Below are 19525 nucleotides of genomic sequence, written 5' to 3'. Positions count from 1 at the left end.
GAGTGCATCTACTTTCGTGGTTTATTTTTGGAGACTTTCAGTTAATCCTTTGGTGTAAGAAAACGTATGATTGGAGCCCATGTATGGCAACAGCAGCACAATTCTGTCAAAGGTCTCCCACCACCACATACAAAGTGCTTGGCAGCTCTTGGAGAGAAATCTGTGTGGACAGCAGAAGACTGAATCTGCAGGATAAAGCTAGAACGGGGAAATGCCAACCTCCAGTTAGCTCAGAATGTACCTGTATCACTTAGATTTTTAACACATACTATTCCATGCATTGAGTGTGCATAGTACAAGGTTTCTCCTTACTAATTTTCAAGTTTTAGTTACAAATTAATGCACTAGTTGATGTGTGCTTATTAAAACAAAGCATTTTAAACCTATTTTGTTATAGCCCAGACAACCCTTTCCTACTGAACATGTGAACTTAACATACTCAATAATACTGTTGTCTTAACCTCTGCATTTTCCGAAGTTAATTCTAAATACTTTGTTTCATATGTGGACATTCAAGCTAAGGGAGTACTCTAAAGTTCATTTGATCTGCAAACTTCACTGTGACCTTAGACGACTTTACACATTTCAGAAATCATGCTGCTTTGGAAAAAATAGGCTTAACAAAGACACATTAGGCTGTAACTTTGAGGATCAGTTCATCCCTTGCTAAGTCCAGTCTCAGAAGAGTCTCATCTGGCAGAGTAAGAGAAAATGATAACTCAGACCAACCCATTAGAATACTTTTCAAAGAGTTAATTGACGTTTTAAAGAAACATTTTGAAAATAAACAGCAGACATTTCCATCATCCCTTCTTTTCTCCTGGTGCTGAACCAGACAGCTTTTTTATATTACCATTTACCAAAACAGACTTGAGGTTGTGCACCAAAAAGAACTCACTGTGAGAAGTCCTACATCAGAAATCAAAAAGTGCATGCACATCTTAGCCAAAGAATAGGTAACTCAAATCTTGTTAAGCTGTCACTGAACCAGTCTCTTAACATGTAAGAGTCTCAAAACATAAAAAGATTTTTCCCCTTAATGTTTAAAATAGAAATGCAACTAAATTCACTCAGTTTGCTTTTCTAATCCTGCTAAAATCAGCCTTAGCTGTATAAGGCAAAAGGCCTACATACCTTGATTCCAATAATTTATGTGTAGGATTTAATTGAACTTCCTTACTTCTTTCAACAGATTCATGCAGCTGTGATGCTACATAGAACACTTACCTACTCCATCTCTTCACTGACCTGCCACAGTTTTATTTAAAACCACATACAGCTGCTGGCTGAGACTAGCTTTTATATTGTTCCAGAGTGAATAGGTGGTTCAAAATAAGAATAATTTAAAGTGCTCTCTCTTGCTTCAGTGTTCACAAACACTTATGTTCTTAAGTTTATTATGTTTTTAAATATAAACACCATTTAATTCTATTACTAGATGTATCTTGCTTAAAACAAATTTTTTAAAAATCATGATACTTGTTTTTCTTCTAGGTCTTCAGACTCCAAGCATATAGCATAGTAAGTGTCATGGTAATATTTTTGAAGAGAGAAGTTCCAGAATCCTCATTGCATTATGTAAGTCATAAGATATAAAGGAATTAAATCTATTGTTAACTGTGCAGGCATATTTAAAAAGTGCTTGCCAGGTCTGTACAACACTGTCATTATTATGTATTTTTCTGGGCAAGATTTATACATGAGATCATGAAAGGAGTGAAGGAAAAATTAAATGAGAATTGCTGCCTACAGAGAATGCATATTTATCATACCGATTGCCATGTTTGTACAGGTACAAAAGAAATCTTGGATTACTAATTGCTATCAGGTTGATACTTGTGATTTTTAATTAAACCAAACAAATATCTCTTTATAATGAGGACAATATTTTACATTTAAATATGTTACTGCAAAAATTTCTTTCTAAAGATTTCCCTTCCCTCTTAAAAGGAATCTGCTGCACAACAGAATATTCTTAGTCTAAACAAACACAGCAAAACAGATTTACAACAAGATACTGTTAGAAATTACTGCAGTTAAATGATTCCAGGCAGTACTACTAATTTAATTTAAATTGCAGTCAACAGTTTTAACCAGAAACACAAAACAAAATCCCACAATCAAAATCACAGGAACCAGAACGAGCTTTACTAACTTCCAGAAAAACATTTGGTTGTATAGAAGCGATTCCTCCATCATATACAAGGATTACTGGTTATCAGCATAATTCTTTCAACTGTATACGAGTTTTCTTATGTTATATGTGAGTTTTAATAAACTATCCCCAGAAACTAGCTGCATCCAAGCTTGACTTAATGTTGTGCATATTTTCTCGACGTTGTTTGGTATAAATATTTGCCTCTCCTTTTCGCAGCCGTTGCCTCAGAGCAGTCTTTTGTTGTTTGGTCAGTTGACGTTTTATCTTCTGTTTCACCAGTTCCTACAAATAAACAAACAATTCAGTATCAGAACTTTTTGAAGATCATTTAGTACTACGACATGGCACATTTTCAGTACCAACATGAACGTGCATGATCCTAACTGGAAGACCTCCGTACATCGAGAAGTTAGTGATTTACAAAACAGTTAATGTGAGTTAAGTCCAGGTCACTGCTGCACTGCACTAAGCTGCACATATACAGGTCTGTCCTCAGGCCTGTGTTTGCTGCACAAATCCGTTGCCAGTAGGATAAACTAAGCCAGCTCCCACTCAGTACTGGCAATTAGCCTTCCTGTGTGACCCTGCCTTCATCTAAAAGTGCAACTGCAAGTTCTCATGGGAACATCATAAAATAAGTGAAGTGACTGAAAAGAGATTCTCCGCTATGGACAAGGTATACACGGCATACCACATTTGTGCTGGAGTCCTATTCAGTGTGACACCTTCAGGGTCAGCATCTGAAGGGGTGTGGGATTATCTATGCTATTCTCTTCTGATAGCATTATCTCTAATAAATAGCATTTTCAATCACACCTTATGGAGTTTAACCATCTTTCTTATGGGGATCATAATGGATAAGCACCTCTTAGTGCAAAACATATACCTTCTACAAAAATGTAAAAGCTGGTAATATTCTATGATTGAAGATTAGACAAATGTATTTTAAGTTTAAAAAAAGGGACCAGTAGAACATTTCATGTCTTGGTTTGTGCCTATTTCTTTTTAGCATCTTGTTTTTTCTAAAGTTTGGATTACAAAGATCTGAATATGGTTCTAATGGAAAACAACAACTCTTTGCCACAAGTATGGCAAGAAAAGACAGGCAGTCATAATGTAAATTCAGGAGTGATTCGCAATTCCTCTTGCAGTTCCCCCTCTTGTAAGGCACTCTCCTATTAAGATTCATTAAGGCAGGACTGTCTCATACCTCTACAGCAAAAGTACTGAAAGAGCAACAGTGACTGTTATTTCCATAAAACTGCAGTAGTTTTATGAAATTTCATCTTATTTACACCTATGCTTTCATTCTGATTTCTACTCTCCATTATGATGGCAATAGCTATCCATAATAAAAATAAAGCCATGATTTAGTAAATTGTGGCTGTGATTTTGTAATTTGGAAAAACAATCCCAGCTCAAGCTGCTGCACTGCTATTCAGTGCATACTTGCATATCTTGTCTCAGAAGAAAAAGATAATTCAAATTATTTTCACTTTTCTAACTATTTCATCATAAAGGAATTATATCTTGTTGGAAATCACAAAGGAATGTCTTTTATTCTAATTAATAACACATTTTTAAAAAATGAAGTCAAGGAATAAGTCTGCCCTCAATAAAAGATCTATTGATGTCCAAATTACTGGACCAGAAAAAAATCCATCTGCACAGCATCAGCGAGATCAGGTTAATTTCCACAGGAATCTGCAGGGTACAGCCAGGACAGCTGACTCAAAACTGGCCAAAAGGATATTTGATACCATAAGGTCATGCACGCTCAGTTTAAAACTGGGGGATGGCTGGGGGTGGGCAGCTCTCTTCCTGCTGCAGGTGGCTGGGGATGCTCTTGTTCTCTGGGACTGCACAGGGTTGTGGGTTCTTTGCCCTTGTCTTCCAACAGTGAGCTGGTGTCCAGAAAGGTGCTGGGAGGAGGCAGAGCTGCGGTCTGGAGTTTGCAATCACTGCTCCAGGGAATCGGGAACCACTTTCACAGAAAACAAGCTGCACATCTGTGGTGCCACGTGGTGAGAGACAGCTTTGAGCATCTCTCGCTATGTATATTTTTCATTATTATTCTTCCCCGCCTGCCTTTCCTTTTTGCTGTTCCTTTAAACAGTTCTTAACCCAACCCATAACTTCTGCCTTTGTTTCCCGGGTCTCCCCATCTCACCGGGGATGGGGGAGGGGCGAGTGAACAGCACGTGGTTCTAATGGCAGCGCTGGTGGGGCTGGGGTTAAACCAGGACACTCTAACTACACTTCTTTTACAGGCAGCCCAATTCCAGTTGCCTTGTTCTGCTTTCTTGATTGTACTATCAACTCAACTTCTCTGTAGCCTGTGAAGCAGTAAGTTGGTATCGAGCAAATCAGAAGCCAGAAAGCATAATTTTGACAAGTTATGCACTTAAAAATTGCTGTGACTAATACAACTAAAGTAACATAACACAAGGCATTTAATGAAGCCAATTACTCAATCCTGGTTTCAGTAGGAATCCTGTAATAATTAGGGAACCACCTTAAGAGAAATTTTTTAAGTTATGTTGCATGCAGGCCACCTGTCAAAATGTGGGTAGGAACAGTTTCATGTAGCAGTCAGTATTTAACCATGAGCTCTTCGAAAATAAAAACTATAGAATCTCTTTAAAAACAGTCCTGAAGAAAAACTGATCAAAACTAATTTAAACTGTTGCACTGATAATTTTAGTTTGCCCATAAAGCATCTGCCATTCTGTGTTTTCTATACGCAGAAGTCTGAAAGAAGGCTTCTCTATTTCTCCCACTGTGGTCAGGACAAATGAGTACTTCATACAAAACTCCCTAGAAGAAGTTTTGCAAGATGGATACCAGAAGTCTTTGACATGTAACCATAATGTAAATTCACCAAATTTTATTGCTCAACCACAGCACGTGCTGGGAAGACTCAGTGGTCTTTCCATCATCATAACCTAAATGAAAGCCAATACTGATAAATACTTCTAAGTAAACAGATTTACATTTTCTTATTTATATTTCTGATCATTTACATTGTTTTATCTAATATAATTACATCAGTGCGTATGAAGATCTGTACAAGCACAGAAAGATACCTTACTTCATGCGGAGCAGCAGATTTTCCAAAATCATGATCCTTTTTTTTTTTTTTTTTTTTTTACACAGCCTTCAAGTTATGACTGTATCTACTGCTATTACTGACATTGTTCATATATGCCTATTGAATTTGTTTGATTAATTTAAAAATTTCCTTATATTATAATATGTTTTCTCCACTGAACTAAAAGAAAGCTGGATAAGTAGATAAAAGCTAGCAGTAATAACAGGAATAGGCTCTAAGCAGCCCAGTGGGTCTTACTGCACTGCCATTACTTTGCATTTTTACTTTTGTAATAATTTTCTTACGTTACAAATGGCTCATGATACATACCATTTCTTTAGCTCTAACACTCAAAAGTTAAGACTCAGCAACAGGCAGAAACATTATCTTCCTCAGCATAAAAGTATGGAAGTAGAAACATTATGCAAGGTAAATTGGCACAGGATAAAATTTTTCATGTGTCTGAATCTCCTGAAAGCTTTCCTGCTTAAGTGCTTTCATCTTTCTTTTAGAACAGAAAAGCAAGAATGTACACAACATCTGCAGATTTTTAACACATTGTATGTGTCAGCCTACAGAATAAATGCACATCCTCTAAACACTCATAAAGGCTTCTATTGCTACATAATGACCACTGCTACCACCAGGTGGTGTACAGCAGTACAACATCAAGTTATTTTCTTTATAAGACTTTGTAGCACTCATCTGTTTGTTTTATTCTGCACACTTAAATTAGTAAACTAAAGAAAAAAAACAAAACAAACTCATAAAACCACCAAACCAAAAAAACCCAAACAATAAAGATTGTCAGGACTAGAAGCTAGGTAACTTCTGACAGGTCATCCTCACTCTTGCTGACTCGATCCCATTGTTTTAGCCTCATCTTTCGTCTCCTTAAAATGATACAATGGCATCCCCTAGTTTAAGAACTGTGATGACAAAGGTGAAAGTTTTTGTGGGGTTTTTTTTTGTCCTGCATGAAGTCCTGTAAAAAATGTCTTAGACAAGGCGCAAACATGCTGTTCCTTAACATTTATTTAGTCATGTATCTTTATTGGTTATTGGTATATCTTTAAAATACTTATCTTAAAAAAACATCCAAACATGAAAAAGTAAAGCAACCAACTATTCCATTAATATAATAGGCATCGTCAGGCACCTTGTGTAATACAAGGCTGCTTCACAGAATAACATCACTTAATAGGACAGTAGCCAAGTCTTTGCTAGAAAAACACTGAAACAGTAAGTAACAGACTAAAAAGACTGTAAATTAAGAAGATCAAGACTAAACCCAAACAAATAATCACTTTTGCCAACACTAGGGGTTTCAGATACAGTATTTCTAGGACTAGAACTCTAATAAGGCAATAGAAATGCTTTGAAAAGACTCAAACTGAAAAAGTAAATATTTACTTCTGGTACATGCCACAAAAGAGCTAAAACTACACTAATGTGTTCCTCAAACTAAATTTTTTCAGAGTTTCTCCTCCTAACTGCAAATGAAAATATGACTGAACAGAGATACCTATATTTACAAAGGGAAGTATGTAGTCTGACCTAATTTTAAAAATACCTTATGGATTAGGTGTCAGCTCAAAGAAGTTTCTTCCCATTTTGTACAGGAATACTTTATAACTAATAAAGAACATTGGCCCTTCTTCCCTTTAAATGAAAATGAACTTTTAAAGAAAAAGATATTAAATTCTGCTGTAAAAATGTTCTGATTTATATAATGCATACTGCCAAAAAAAGACTATTGAAATGAGTTAATAGAAATGTTTCAGAAACAGTGTCAAGAAATCTCTGAGAGGTGAAAAAGGTCAAATTATATCTTGAATTAAGCATCCACTATTAAAATAGAAAAAAAAATTAACTGTGTTTAACAACAGAATGAATTAACTGATTATATGTTTTTGCATTAACCTACATTAGCCTGTTGCTGATGTAGAGCTTTGGGAGCAGAAAGCAACACATGAAGGTAAGTGCTAGAAATTATTCCCTGTAAACAGTTCCAGAAATATCACTTCTATTTTTCTGTGGGTACATGAAAAGAGTCTTTTTAAAGATAATTAATGCTAGAGAACATTTTTACAAATGTGTACTAACAGATATATGCAATTTAACATAGTCTGACAGTAAAGTAGGTAATAACAAAGTAACAATAATATTTACCGCTGGAATGGTTGAACAGCTCCCAACACTTCTGACTGATGTGAGACTTTCGGTCCTTGTTCTGTGTTCAACAACCTGAACAATATTCTCTTCATTTCTAAAATACATAAATCAATATTTTATTTCACTAGCAAAATAAACATAATTTTCCTTTATGAGCAACATGTTTTAGTCTTTTTGAGATATAAGGTAAAAACTTCCAACAGAACATGCAAGTACTGCAAAACATTGATATTCTAAATATTAACACTAGTTGTTCAATACCAGAATTTTATGAAAGGAAGGATCTGATGCACAATAGCCACATGTATACCAAGCATGTGAAAAGAAACTTCAGAACACTAAAAAACAATGATTTTGGATTCTGCACAATGTTTCAACAAGTCATTTCACCAAAAAGCAAAAAAGCAGGTGAGAGGGAGTATGAGCTTAGCATATGCATCCAGGTACATGGTGAGCTGGCAAACTCAGAATTTCATGTACAAGGGGCTAGCCTGAAGGTAAGCAGAATTTCTAAGTATGTCAGGAAAGGAATTAAAAGCTAGAACAACACAATACAATGAATTTGAATAATACATTCCAAGGAGCTTGTTCTTACTAACTTCAGCTGAGTGAGTAGCAGAATAATTTGGGTTTGAGACAGAGCTTTCAAATTACAAACCTATTGAGAAAAGTTATTTAGAAGCCGTAGTTTAATATCAAGAACTCTTTCACTTCCAATCTTAACTGAAATAAAGAAAAAGGGAAAAAACTCCACCACAGAAAATAGATTAGTCTATGAATTAAATCCAACCTGTTCTCTCATTAGATACCACTGTACAGCTGGACAAGCGATCTGTCATATATTACATATGAAGTATTACATACGTAATAGCAATGAACAGGTTACCTATTGCGACACCAACAGGAAAGATATTCACCGCAATGTTTTTAAAATAAATTGCATTTTTAGTCTTCAATTAAAACAAGCATACCTGAAGAGTAGTTCTTTTTGAGCTACTAGAAAGATTTAGATTTATATTTACTCCTAGACAGTAAATATGAATCTTTACCTGTAATGCTTGAATTTCTCGTTTAAAGAAGACAAATCAACCAGATTATGGCATTTGTCTTCATGCTCCTCATCATTACAGCATCCTCCTTGACCTGTCTGATTTTCAACTTCAGCAGCATTCCCAGTTATGTTTTTGCCTATAAAAAAAGCAATTTCAGAACTCTCTGCATCTTCACTGGACTTCCAAAGCATAGTTTGCCCTTCAACTTTTTCTAAGGCTGAGCTCAACTTTGACATATTCAGCCTTTGTGTATTTTCACTACTTTCAGTTGTATCAGCCTCTTCATTGCTATCCATAAAGTTGTCACAGGTTGTGCTTTCAGACAAATCATCCACTCCATACATGAAGTCTGTATTGTATTCTTTATCTTTGCTGAAGAAGTTTAACTTATTCTCAGCATCTTCTACAACTTCCGATGTCTCTGCTTCATGATCATCCTCATCAGAACCTGGTGGGTAAAGAAGTTCACCATCTTCCTGCATTTCTTTGGTATAGCCACTGGCAGCAATCTCTGTATCAAGAAAACACTCTCTCCTGTGACAGAAATATGTTTTCTTTTAATATGCTGAATCATTGAGCTACCAATATACTACATTTTGAATTAAAAATATTAATATAGACTTTAATTAACCATACTATTAAGAAAGAGGATATACTCTGTGGAAACACACAGACTACCACATGATAGTGCTGATCTTTATGTGAAGTATTAACAGAATGTGACCTAAGAGAAGCAAACGTTCACAGAAGATGATTCTATCTCCATAACAAGCATTTATTTGTTTGTTTATTTATTTATATGAAATTATTTTATTTTAGCAGGAATACAATTTGGCTTTAAGCTCAAATTATGTTTAAACAAACAGAAGAATAAAGGGTACACTGACACATGGAGACTGATTCAAGTGCAGTACCCCTTTGGAAAAGCCCTCAGACCAAAACAAATCCCTTTTCATTGTAACAGCTTCAGCCTTTAAAATAAGTGAAAAACTACTTTACTTTTCAAAAAGGAACAAAGGACCTTAGGAAGAGAACTTTGAACATCATAATGTTTGAAGCAATCATCATTTTTACTAGTATTAAAAAAAAAAAAAAATTGAAACCCAAATTAATCCTCTATATACTACAACTGTCAAATAGGCTTTGAGAAGTGAGAGACACTGATTCTGCATCACTGTTAGCACTTCCTAGACATTTACCATTTGGACTGAGCTTTCGGATTGATGTCTCTTCCTTAGCTGCAAGAGAAAAGACAAAGGAGGCAGCAGTGGATCTTGAAGCACGCTTTAGCTTTTGGAAACCACAGTGACTTTGGTTGAAGAAAACACAATAGGAACGGCAAAAATACAATTTAAAATGGCATAGCTGGGCCTATTTTTTTAACTTCTCCAGAAGTAGCTCTCACAGGCACCCATTCTTCTCACAAAACCAACACAAATACCATAAATAGGAGAACTCAAATTCATCTGGTGGTTTCTACCTGATGTCTTTGAATGCTGGGAAGAGTTCACTCTCATAGTTGAAGCGTTTCTTAAAGAATTCCTTAATACAGTTAACATCTCTATCAAAATACCTGTAAAAAAATACAGACTTGTACAAACATGAAATCAAGATAATGAAGTCTACTGCAAAGACAAACTTCTACTTTACATTTCCCATCTTTTACTGATCTTATTTGAAAATTATTTCTATTAGTGACTTCAAGACAAACAGCTAGGGAGACAAATTGCATGCAGTTTATTTCTAAGCATTTCTTAACTGAACAACATCGTTCTCTCTGAGAAACTATTAATTACATATTTGTTCTACAGAGACATTTCTATTCATTCATAAATCAAATTATGTTTGGAACATTATTTGTGCTGCATGACAACAACAATAGAAAAAGAATCAGAAAACAGGCTTATGGAAACAAGTCATGGTTGACTATTTGCTGTTATCAGCACTTGTCAGATTTACTTTGAAAACATCTTTGAATTGGAACCCACCATTCAGCATTTGCATGTGATGTGGAGATCATCTGAGGGAAATCAATCATAGTGACATGGTCATCATTATCCAATATGAGATTAAATTCATTGAAATCACCATGAATCAAACCATGACTGGCAAGTTTTACAATTAGATCCATTAATTCACTGTAGACAGAGGCAGGATCTTCCATGTGGTGCACCTGGCATCTGAAAAGTTAAATGACGAAAAATATTCTGAAGCTTGAAAAACTTAATTTAAAAATACAAAGTATATTAAATATATCTGACAGAATGTCAGGGTAATTCATGTTAAAAGCGTCCTCAGGTCTCTTGCCCAATATGCTCCTCAAAGCTGAGCCAACTCTAAATCAGACCAGATTGCTCGGGGCTTTGTCTAGTTGGAGACTGAAAAATTAATGGGATAGAGAGGGACTGTGCAACCTCCCCAAGCACACTATGCCACTGCCTCACTGTCCTCAATGGGAAAAAATGTCTCCTTCTATCCAGGCTAAATCTCATTTCAATTTATTCTTACTGTCTACCACCATGCACCATTGTCATAACGCATTATTTAAATAATGGATCAATAACTTAATTCTCTCCTGTTCTAGGTAATGTTATAGTCTCAGTAGCAACTGCTCTTCCTGTATTGAAATTCAAATATCTCATTTGAATGTATTTTCTAGACTAAGTTGCGGAGGTGAGGGAAAAAGGTTAAGGCATTCCTGAACATATACTTGAGAAAGCAAAGACCCACAAGTGCCAAAATACAAATCATGTAGTCTTTAGAAACAAACCAAAAAAAAGGCAGTTATTGTACCATAAACTGCCAAGAAGTAGTCAGCAATTACAACTATTATGTGGAATATTTTGGTCCAAATGCAGCAATACAGTATTATGAGAATGAATCGTTTGTACAATACAAGGAACAAACAATGGAAGTCTAGCAGCTCTGTAACAGGCTCCAGCATAGTATATTCAATATTGTATATATCTGATGACATATGGAATGTGATTTATGTCTAGAAAACAGCTGCAGTACTAACTTGCATCACACTGCACTTTTGATGATATAATTTCTCTAAATAAAGAGATAAGAGAAACAAGAGTACAACTAAGTAAAATGCCAGTGAGTGTGGGCTAGAGAGCATTCATTATGGTGAAGTCAGAATTCATTCACTTGACAAGGAAATCCCTAACCCTGTTACCTTACTGAACCTAACGTTGTTAGGGTTTCTACAAAACAGAAAATACAAGCTTCAGTTCTTACAAAGGATAGCCATCAATAAGTTCCATAACAACTGCATGCCTGTTGTAGTCTACAGGTTTTGGAACAGGAAATTTTCTGTCATGCAAAGCCTGGAAAGAGACAACAGGTTGAAAATTTAAAATTAAATAGTTAAGAAAATATTACATATACTGACAAACTCCCTGCTAAGATAAGCAAGCACATTACTCAAATGCTAACTGGAAACATCCAATCACATGCTTCAGAAGAAAGACAGCATAACAGTAATTTGAATTTACACTGCAAAGACAAATCAAACTTTTAAGTTTAGACACTGAGTGCACTGCTACATTGTCTACCGTTTAATTACGGTGCATCTGGAAAAGAAACAAAACAGAGCAGAAAAATGACAGAATCACATCTGGTCCGATAACCCAAGTAATCAACAGCAAATAACTGGCAATAGGGTGTCAGGCATTAGAAAAAAATTCCATGCTAAGCTGCTGCTTAGTGTGGAATAGTTAATTTATACTCAGTTGCTGTAAGACATAAGTTCATTTTTTAATATTAATAAGTACCATAAAACCACATTCAAGATTAACCAAAGGTGAGTCATAATATTTCAAAGCTATCCTGCTTACCTTTTCTAACACAAATGCAGTAATTCGCTTGATCCACTCAACAATTTTACTTCTCTTGTTACCAGTGAGGTGGTAACTTCACCTTTTCTAAGGTGAAGTTCTAAGTTAAAGCAATGTAAATACAGCTTTTGTTACTTAAATATTATGCTATTATCACTTTTCAGCACACAATTAATTCTCCCCCAACAATCTTTTCAGGGAAACTGACTCCCACAATTATATTCCTACATGTTCTGACCACATAATGTTTCATCAATTGGGTGAACTGGACCATATAGAGGTTCTAAATTATGCCAATAGTTCTTCCTCTCACTGTGCACGCCACTGGTAGAAGTGATCAAGATTTTTTAAGAGAAACGAGAAAACAATATTTAATGTATACAGTACTGTTGAATAGCCCAAAAGGAGAAAGAAAAACTAGTTTTTTACGAAGATTTAGTTTTCCACTATCAACTTTCAACCACTATATAACATCTGCATTTGTTTTAAAGCATGTCAATAAAATATGGAACTCTGAGAACTGGAAATAAAACCTTTTCCCACAGGATAGAACAAAGCATGCCTTTTCAGATCAGAACACTAGTGTGCGCAGAAAGATTTCCCTCAACAGCATAGCAACAACTGTAAACAGGGAAGATTAAAAAATAATGAAATTTTTTTAAATGACACGTGAATAAAATGAAGAATAATTCTGACAATTAACTGCAAGTTTCCTTGCTTTTTAAGATTTTTTGCAATCTTATGCAATACATTTTAAAGGAAAAACAGCAGAACTGGTGATACATGAATTATCAGATAATTCATGTATCTGGTGATACATGAATTAGAACAATGTTAATTTGAAATTCTCTTATGACACCTGTTTCTGTTCCACATGACTTCCTTGGCAAAGCTTTGTTTTGTCATTTGAAAGTATACAAAACATAGAGCATTGAAATTCTCTGAAACATTTACTTTAAGTAGGAGGGGAAAAAAAAATGCATAAATCCTACCAGTACTGCAAATACAAACTGATTAGAAGACAGTCCAAAAAGTGTCTTCCGGTCTATTACACAATTGCTGATATTATGTGAAGGGCTTCCTACCTTCATATAGGCGAACTCCTTCATTGCTGCTAGCCGGGATAAATACAGCCATGACATTTTATGTCTGTGCTTGTGGTAGTCACGCTTATTTTTCAGACTGCGAAAGGAAGTTCTTCCAAGCCTATGTAACTTCAATGCAAACTGTTGCTCCTCTTCATTTGCAACAATATAAATATCTAAAAGACACATAGTGGCATAGATCTAAGAAATAAACGGTATCTAACAAGCTAGTATCCAGTGAAGAAGTGCTGTGGTAAGTTTCTTACTTCACTTCTCACAATTACAATCTCTGTTATGGCAAGCTCTACTACAGCTAAATTTACACACTGTATATTAGAGATCAGAAAAAGAAAAAAGTATTGTTAAAGAGACCATGGTACTCCATTAGAAGAAATATTGATGTGATCTGAAACATCTTTCAGAGTAAGAGACCCTAAGGTTCCTATATTCAGGTTAACATTCTCAGGCTACCTGCACAGCAAAAATATATCAGCTATCCTTGAGAGAAATCTAGGTCAGATGCTGGTGTTTTCAATCACACTCTGGAAGTGCTACCTTCTTTCTGTTGAACAGACAGTCAATCCAAGGGACCAGCCGTTCAATTTAAACAGTATTACCAAATAGCCTGCTTCATTTTACCATTTGTCCCCAATAATCCTTCTCATTCTTCAATTACACAAGTTACATGCTGTGTCAAATTACAATCCACGTGAACATAAGAGGAACCAAGATAGTACTCCGATAGTTTTGAGCCAATTTTAGTTTACTATCTTACATTTAAGTGGGATAAAAAAGCTGAAATTATCTGTTTGCTCAAATGGTTTGAAACTTCGAGAAGCGTGAGACAAACGGCATCTGCTTACAAAGTACATATTTAAGTGATGAACGAAGAAGCAGACAAACTGGTCAAAGTAGAATGACGCTCTTGTGAAGAAATATTCAAATGCAGTCGGAGACCTCACACAGCATTTCAACAAGTGACCCAGAAATCTTGGTGTTTGACAGATTAACTGATGTGACTATCCAGAGGAAAATGTACCTAGTTTCTAGAAAAATATTGCACCATTACAGCTGTGTTTGCTTTAAGAAATTATTGAAGGATTTTTTTGTTGCTTTGTTTTTTGGGGGGAGTTTTGTTGTTGTTTGTTTTTAATTATTACCTGATTCTTTGCCAACACCCATCTGGTTTCCAACAGAATTTATGACTTGTCGGGATGACAGAGTTTTCAAAGCAAGGTAATCATATCCTGCATTAGTTAACCGATAACCCTGGATGGCTAGATAACAATAAAATACAAAGCAATTAATTCCTCATTATATAGACATTACATTTAAAATCAGTCTCAGTTTAATATTGTTTCAGCTTACAGCATACAACACACAAGTAATATTTCACCTGTTGGCTAATATCAGCCCACTTTGATAGAATAGTAAAGATGTTTAAATTCCTGCAAGTTTTAGGAAAACTGACAACTGGGCAAAACATAGACATGCTGTTTGCCTCTCTCTAATTGAGGCAATGGCAGTATTTTACATAGTTTTGGAAAACCTACAGAGCATTTTGGAAGATACACATCTAGGAGACACCATAGGAATCTGGGATTGTTCCGATGACCAAGAAAAACCCTTAATGCTCTGAGAAAGGGACAAAAAGGATAGGAAGTTCATGTAGACTCCAACAGTATGTTTGCAAAGCCAGATATAACTAAAAGGCTGAAGAAAATGGGGAAAGGCCTGCACAAGTACTACTTGTCACATGACAGGGAATAAAATCTACTCTACTAGCTATTTCTGGAGGTGTGAAATTATACAAGGCTTTTGCAGTCTGCTCCAGTTTGCATACCATAAGACTATAACTCATTTGGGTTGATTCCTGTATGCATCTGAATATCGCCTTAACTGATTATTCTTTTATTTTTCATTACTTTGGTGACTGAGCAAAAAAGAAAGTTAACTGTTCATCTCTCTTCTGCTTATCATCTTCATAGGCACAAGCAGCCCAGCAGACAGCTACACTTGCTGCTGCACAAACCCAGATTCCCAGGTAGGTCCAAGAGAAAACAAAGCTAGCAAGTGCTCTGGATGCTCACACGTGCCAAGCTGTGGTACTTCTGCAAGTACCATTGTGAGGCACTGGGGACAGAATGAAAGAGGGAGCCCAACACAAATTCAAACTCACTTTTAGTTCTTTCATAAGCTAGAAGTCTGTGCTTCACCAACTCTCTCAAAATTTTATTACAGCCACCATGTTTAAGGCTGGCAATGGAAGCAATTAAACTAGCAGGAACTATTTCATGGTTCTTCATGCCCATTTCCACCTAAAACGGTAAATAAAAATAGATTTGTTAGGTCCCATCTTCAACAATGAAATAATATCAGATCCCACTTGAGACTAAAATCACTTTGCATGGATGCATTAGGTGTTTTTATGACTTAAGCAAACTATCAATATACACCTTGCCCCTTGATACCCTTTGTATAATTCAGCCTCTAAATGTCTACAGTACTGATCAGAAGATCACAGATTTACAGAATGTTAGGGATTGGAAGGGACCTTGAAAGATCATCTAGTCCAATCCCCCTGCCAGAGCAGGAACACCCAGATGAGGTTACACAGGAATGTGTTCAGGCGGGTTTTGAATGTCTCCAGAGAATGAGACTCCACACCCCCCTGGGCAGCCTGTTCCAGTGCTCTGTCACCCTTACTGAGAAGAAGTTTCTTCTCATATTTAAGTGGAACCTCCTGTGTTCCAGTTTGTATCCACTACCCCTCATTCTATCACTGGTTGTCACCCAGAAGTGCCTGGCTCCATCCTCCTGACACTCACCCTTAAAGAAGATGAACTGGTTAGATTTCAGTCTCAGGAGTGGATCAAGGCGCTGTTCTACACTTCTGAAATAATAACTTTTTCTCACGCTTACACAGTCAAGGCTCAATTTGCCTTTGCCCAACTACTTCTGCTTGTCCGTACAATTACACGGGCCAACGGGTGAGGCCTGCGCTTACCACGCAACCAGCCCAGGCAGCCTGCCACACACTGGTAAACCTTCACTCACCCCCCGTTCGACTGGGTGCTAAAAGCAATATAGAGTATAGTAGACATAAACTGGCGATGCTGCCTTACCGGGGGTCACCACGTGGGCAGCCGCAGCCACCACCCTGCCGTTAACGGTTCCTCCGAGGAGGCCGGCTAAGGAAATAACAGCACGACCCTCCCCACCGTGATATACTAACACCGGACCCTAAGCGGGGCAGCGACAACAGCGGCAGGTCCGATTCCCTTGCAGCCTTTCATCCACTGCCATTCATGGCACAACAAACCCGAGCACGGAACTGTCCCGACGCGCCGAGTCAGCAGGCCACGCGGCGGGCAGGCCACCCCTTCTCCCGCCCACAGCCAGGCCTCCTCACCGCCGTCAGGACCCTGAAGTCCTCCCTGGAGAGGTACCGAAGCATCACCACGTTCAGCTTCCCCATGACGGCCGCGGCCGGTACGCCGGAGCAGCGCAACCACCCTGCTCAACCCCCAGCGGCGTGCGGCCAGGCCCCAGCCCGGCGGAAATGCTCCCGCCTCACGGTTACGCTCAGACACATGCGCACAGCACTCGACACTGCCGTGGCAAGCACGGCCCTGCCGGAGGCCGCTGCTGTTTGGGTCCTGGCAGCTGCATATGTTCTCGTGTCCTCGGACGGATCCGTGTGCTCTTCCTTCGTCACTGAGCCACTATCGACGGAAAACAGAAGCAGAACAAGCCTATACTCCGCGAAGAGCTTGACCTCTCCCCCTCTTGTGAATGAGTTAGTTGGGTGGCTTGTACGCATCTGCCACGACCGACACCCTAGAAGAAACCCCTCTGGAGACGGGCCGGGCACGGGAGGCCCGGCAGCGCCTGGCACGGGTCTCGGCGGGGGAGGTGCCCTGGGGGTGCGCCTGCCCCGCGACCTGGGGGACTTCGGAGCGGAGGCGCTGTGCTGCCCTCACGCCGGTTCCGTGCAACCCCTACTCTGAATATTATTTTTTTCTTACGTGATAGTAGGGTGATAGAATTAGATTAAAACCATGGGATCGAATAAACAAGAGCCAGGTGGGGTTTTTTGTGTTTTGTTTTTGTTTTTTTAAGTTTACTAATTACTAAGTGTGTACGGAAAATTCTCTGCACTAGAGGTTAGTGTCCACAAAGGAGTTAGAGGAGTAAAAGACATCACTTCATTCGAATAAAGGGAGAGTCCGCCTGGAGATGCCGGTGACTTCACAAGACGGGTCCCCCCGGGGTCTCTCGGCACATCAGGTACAATCCATTTATATCGTGTTCTCCTGACGGCAAGATCCCTCCTCATCTCCCCATTTCTTACACCACGCTTCTGTAAAGGCAGGTGATAGTCGCTCGTATGAAGTACGCAGAAAAAAGCAAACAGATTAGCACTACCAAGTCTTATAAAGAAAATTACTTGAAGTTGTACTGCTGTGCACCACCTGGTAGTAGCAGCGGTCATTGTATAGCAATAGAAACCTTTGAGTGTTCAGAGGATGTGCATGTATTCTGCAGGCCAAGACATACAGTGTGCTAAAAATGTGCAGATGGTGTGTACATACCTACTTTTCTGTTCTAAAAGAAAGATGAAAGCACTTCAGCAGAAAAGCTTTCAAGAGATTCAGACACATTAAAAACTTTATCCTGTGCCAATTTACCTTGCATAATGCTTTCACTTCCATGCTTTTATGCTGAGGAAAATAATGTTTCTGCCCATTCCTGAATCTTGAGTGTGAAGGGTCTATCTGTCCTGCTGCATTCTATTGCCAAGCAATTTTACTTTTGTACATGTATAGCTGCCTGGACACTATTTAAATTTACTTTTTAATGAACTGTAACTAAGGCTTATTTTTAGAGTAGGGCTTATATTTTGAGCATCCTCAAAAATCCTGAAAAATCATTCCATGGCTTATTTTTGGGGTAGGTCTTTTTTTAGGGAAACGGGGTAGTTGTTGGCTAAGGGGTGGGGGCTGTGCAGAGGTTGGGGCTAGGGCTAAACCACAGCACAGAGCAAATAGTCAGCTTACCACCACTCAACATCATATACAGCTTTTCTTCCCATTGCAACTAATAGCCCTCTGATAACTCTGTCCCAAAGGCATGGTCTGTAGGGTATGCCTTCATAGATGGCTTTTGCAGCAGCAGGCAGAGACAGTAGTTTCAAAAGTTCCTACCTTCCTGGTTGCAGCTGGCAGGAGCAAAAAATTGTGATATATAGAACAGAAACATGAACAGGCAGTAGCATTACCTACGGAGACTTTTGTTCTTACTATCTGTGCTAAACCTGTGTATTTGAACTAATAATATTCTGCACTGGAACTTCCAACCAGCACTACATAAAAAAAAATTTTTGTCTGAATTAACAGATTATTGATCTGTCTTTCTCTGAAAAAGCTGTAATCTATTATTTTTGAGAAGGACTTGGTGTTTACCAGCATAACTGACCTTCTGTATAAAGGATGCAAATTCTGCAGAGAGCCAGAAAATCTTAGCCATGCCTTGCCTCTGGTTTTGGAAAAATCTCAATTTGTACGTGTTTAGTGGAGACAACCTATAGGTGTGAAATTTCTTTTCCCTAATAATTGTGTGTGTGTGCTGAGAGGACTTGGGCCTTGTGTAGTATCCCTGGGCTTCTATGAAGCATGTCTGGTGTTGCAGTGGCCCCCAGATACTGTCATGCCTACAGCTGCTGACCCAGGAACATGGGGTGCAAGATTGCAGTATTCATGACACAGAGTACGCAGGCCAGCTGCTGGTCTCAAGGAGGAGTCATGTCAGGCTGTCTACTAACTGGGGGGACAGAAAACTTCAGATTTGAGACAGCTAATCTGCAGAAAGGCTCTAGAAAGCAGCCCCAGGGGGTAAGGAATGGGCAAGGACCTGGAGGATGGAGGAGGCTACTCAGGCTCTAACAAGGAGCCCAGCATTCAGCTCTTGTAACTCCAAGATATGTTTACTTTATTTGCATTTCCTTAATCTGTGTTTGTTACGTAGCTTGTCTCAGAACAGCAAGACATCCCACTTGCCCAGACAACCAAGAACAGATTCTGTAATCATTTTAGAACTCTAGTTCAACACACTATCAGAGC

General features: G+C 38.1%; 1 protein-coding gene and 1 long non-coding RNA gene across 2 annotated transcripts in view; one reads left to right on the top strand and one right to left on the bottom strand.

Annotated features, from left to right (window-relative positions):
• Positions 1 to 1824: 1824 nt before the first annotated feature.
• RIOK2 (RIO kinase 2) lies at positions 1825 to 17408 on the bottom strand. The gene is made up of 10 exons (XM_005504586.4): positions 16816 to 17408; positions 15583 to 15721; positions 14564 to 14680; positions 13404 to 13579; positions 11720 to 11808; positions 10465 to 10656; positions 9957 to 10049; positions 8474 to 9010; positions 7422 to 7518; positions 1825 to 2440 (listed from the first exon to the last, which is right to left on the bottom strand). The coding sequence occupies exons 1-10, from the start codon at positions 16879 to 16881 to the stop codon at positions 2279 to 2281; spliced, it is 1668 nt and encodes a 555-aa protein (XP_005504643.1). The 5' UTR covers positions 16882 to 17408; the 3' UTR covers positions 1825 to 2278.
• Positions 17258 to 19525, top strand: part of LOC135577262 (uncharacterized) — a 39619-nt gene continuing 37351 nt past the window's right edge. Inside the window, exon 1 of the long non-coding RNA XR_010468864.1 lies at positions 17258 to 17693. This is a non-coding gene — a long non-coding RNA (uncharacterized LOC135577262). The remainder of the gene's footprint in view (positions 17694 to 19525) is intronic.

Source organism: Columba livia, chromosome Z (assembly GCF_036013475.1).
Source record: "Columba livia isolate bColLiv1 breed racing homer chromosome Z, bColLiv1.pat.W.v2, whole genome shotgun sequence".
In the NCBI taxonomy this organism is placed as follows: Eukaryota; Metazoa; Chordata; class Aves; order Columbiformes; family Columbidae; genus Columba; species Columba livia.
Note: the sequence above shows the minus strand (reverse complement) of the source record. Positions and strands in the feature narration are given on the sequence as shown.

Excerpts from the sequence above, each read along its gene's own strand:
- RIOK2 (XM_005504586.4), bottom strand. The coding sequence starts at position 16,881 with ATGGGGAAGCTGAACGTGGTGATGCTTCGGTACCTCTCCAGGGAGGAC. Across the intron at positions 14,681-15,582 it reads AGCTTATGAAAGAACTAAAA|CCATCCAGGGTTATCGGTTA; the intron begins GTGAGTTTGAAT and ends ATTGTTATCTAG. Across the intron at positions 11,809-13,403 it reads AGGAGTTCGCCTATATGAAG|GCTTTGCATGACAGAAAATT; the intron begins GTAGGAAGCCCT and ends GTCTCTTTCCAG.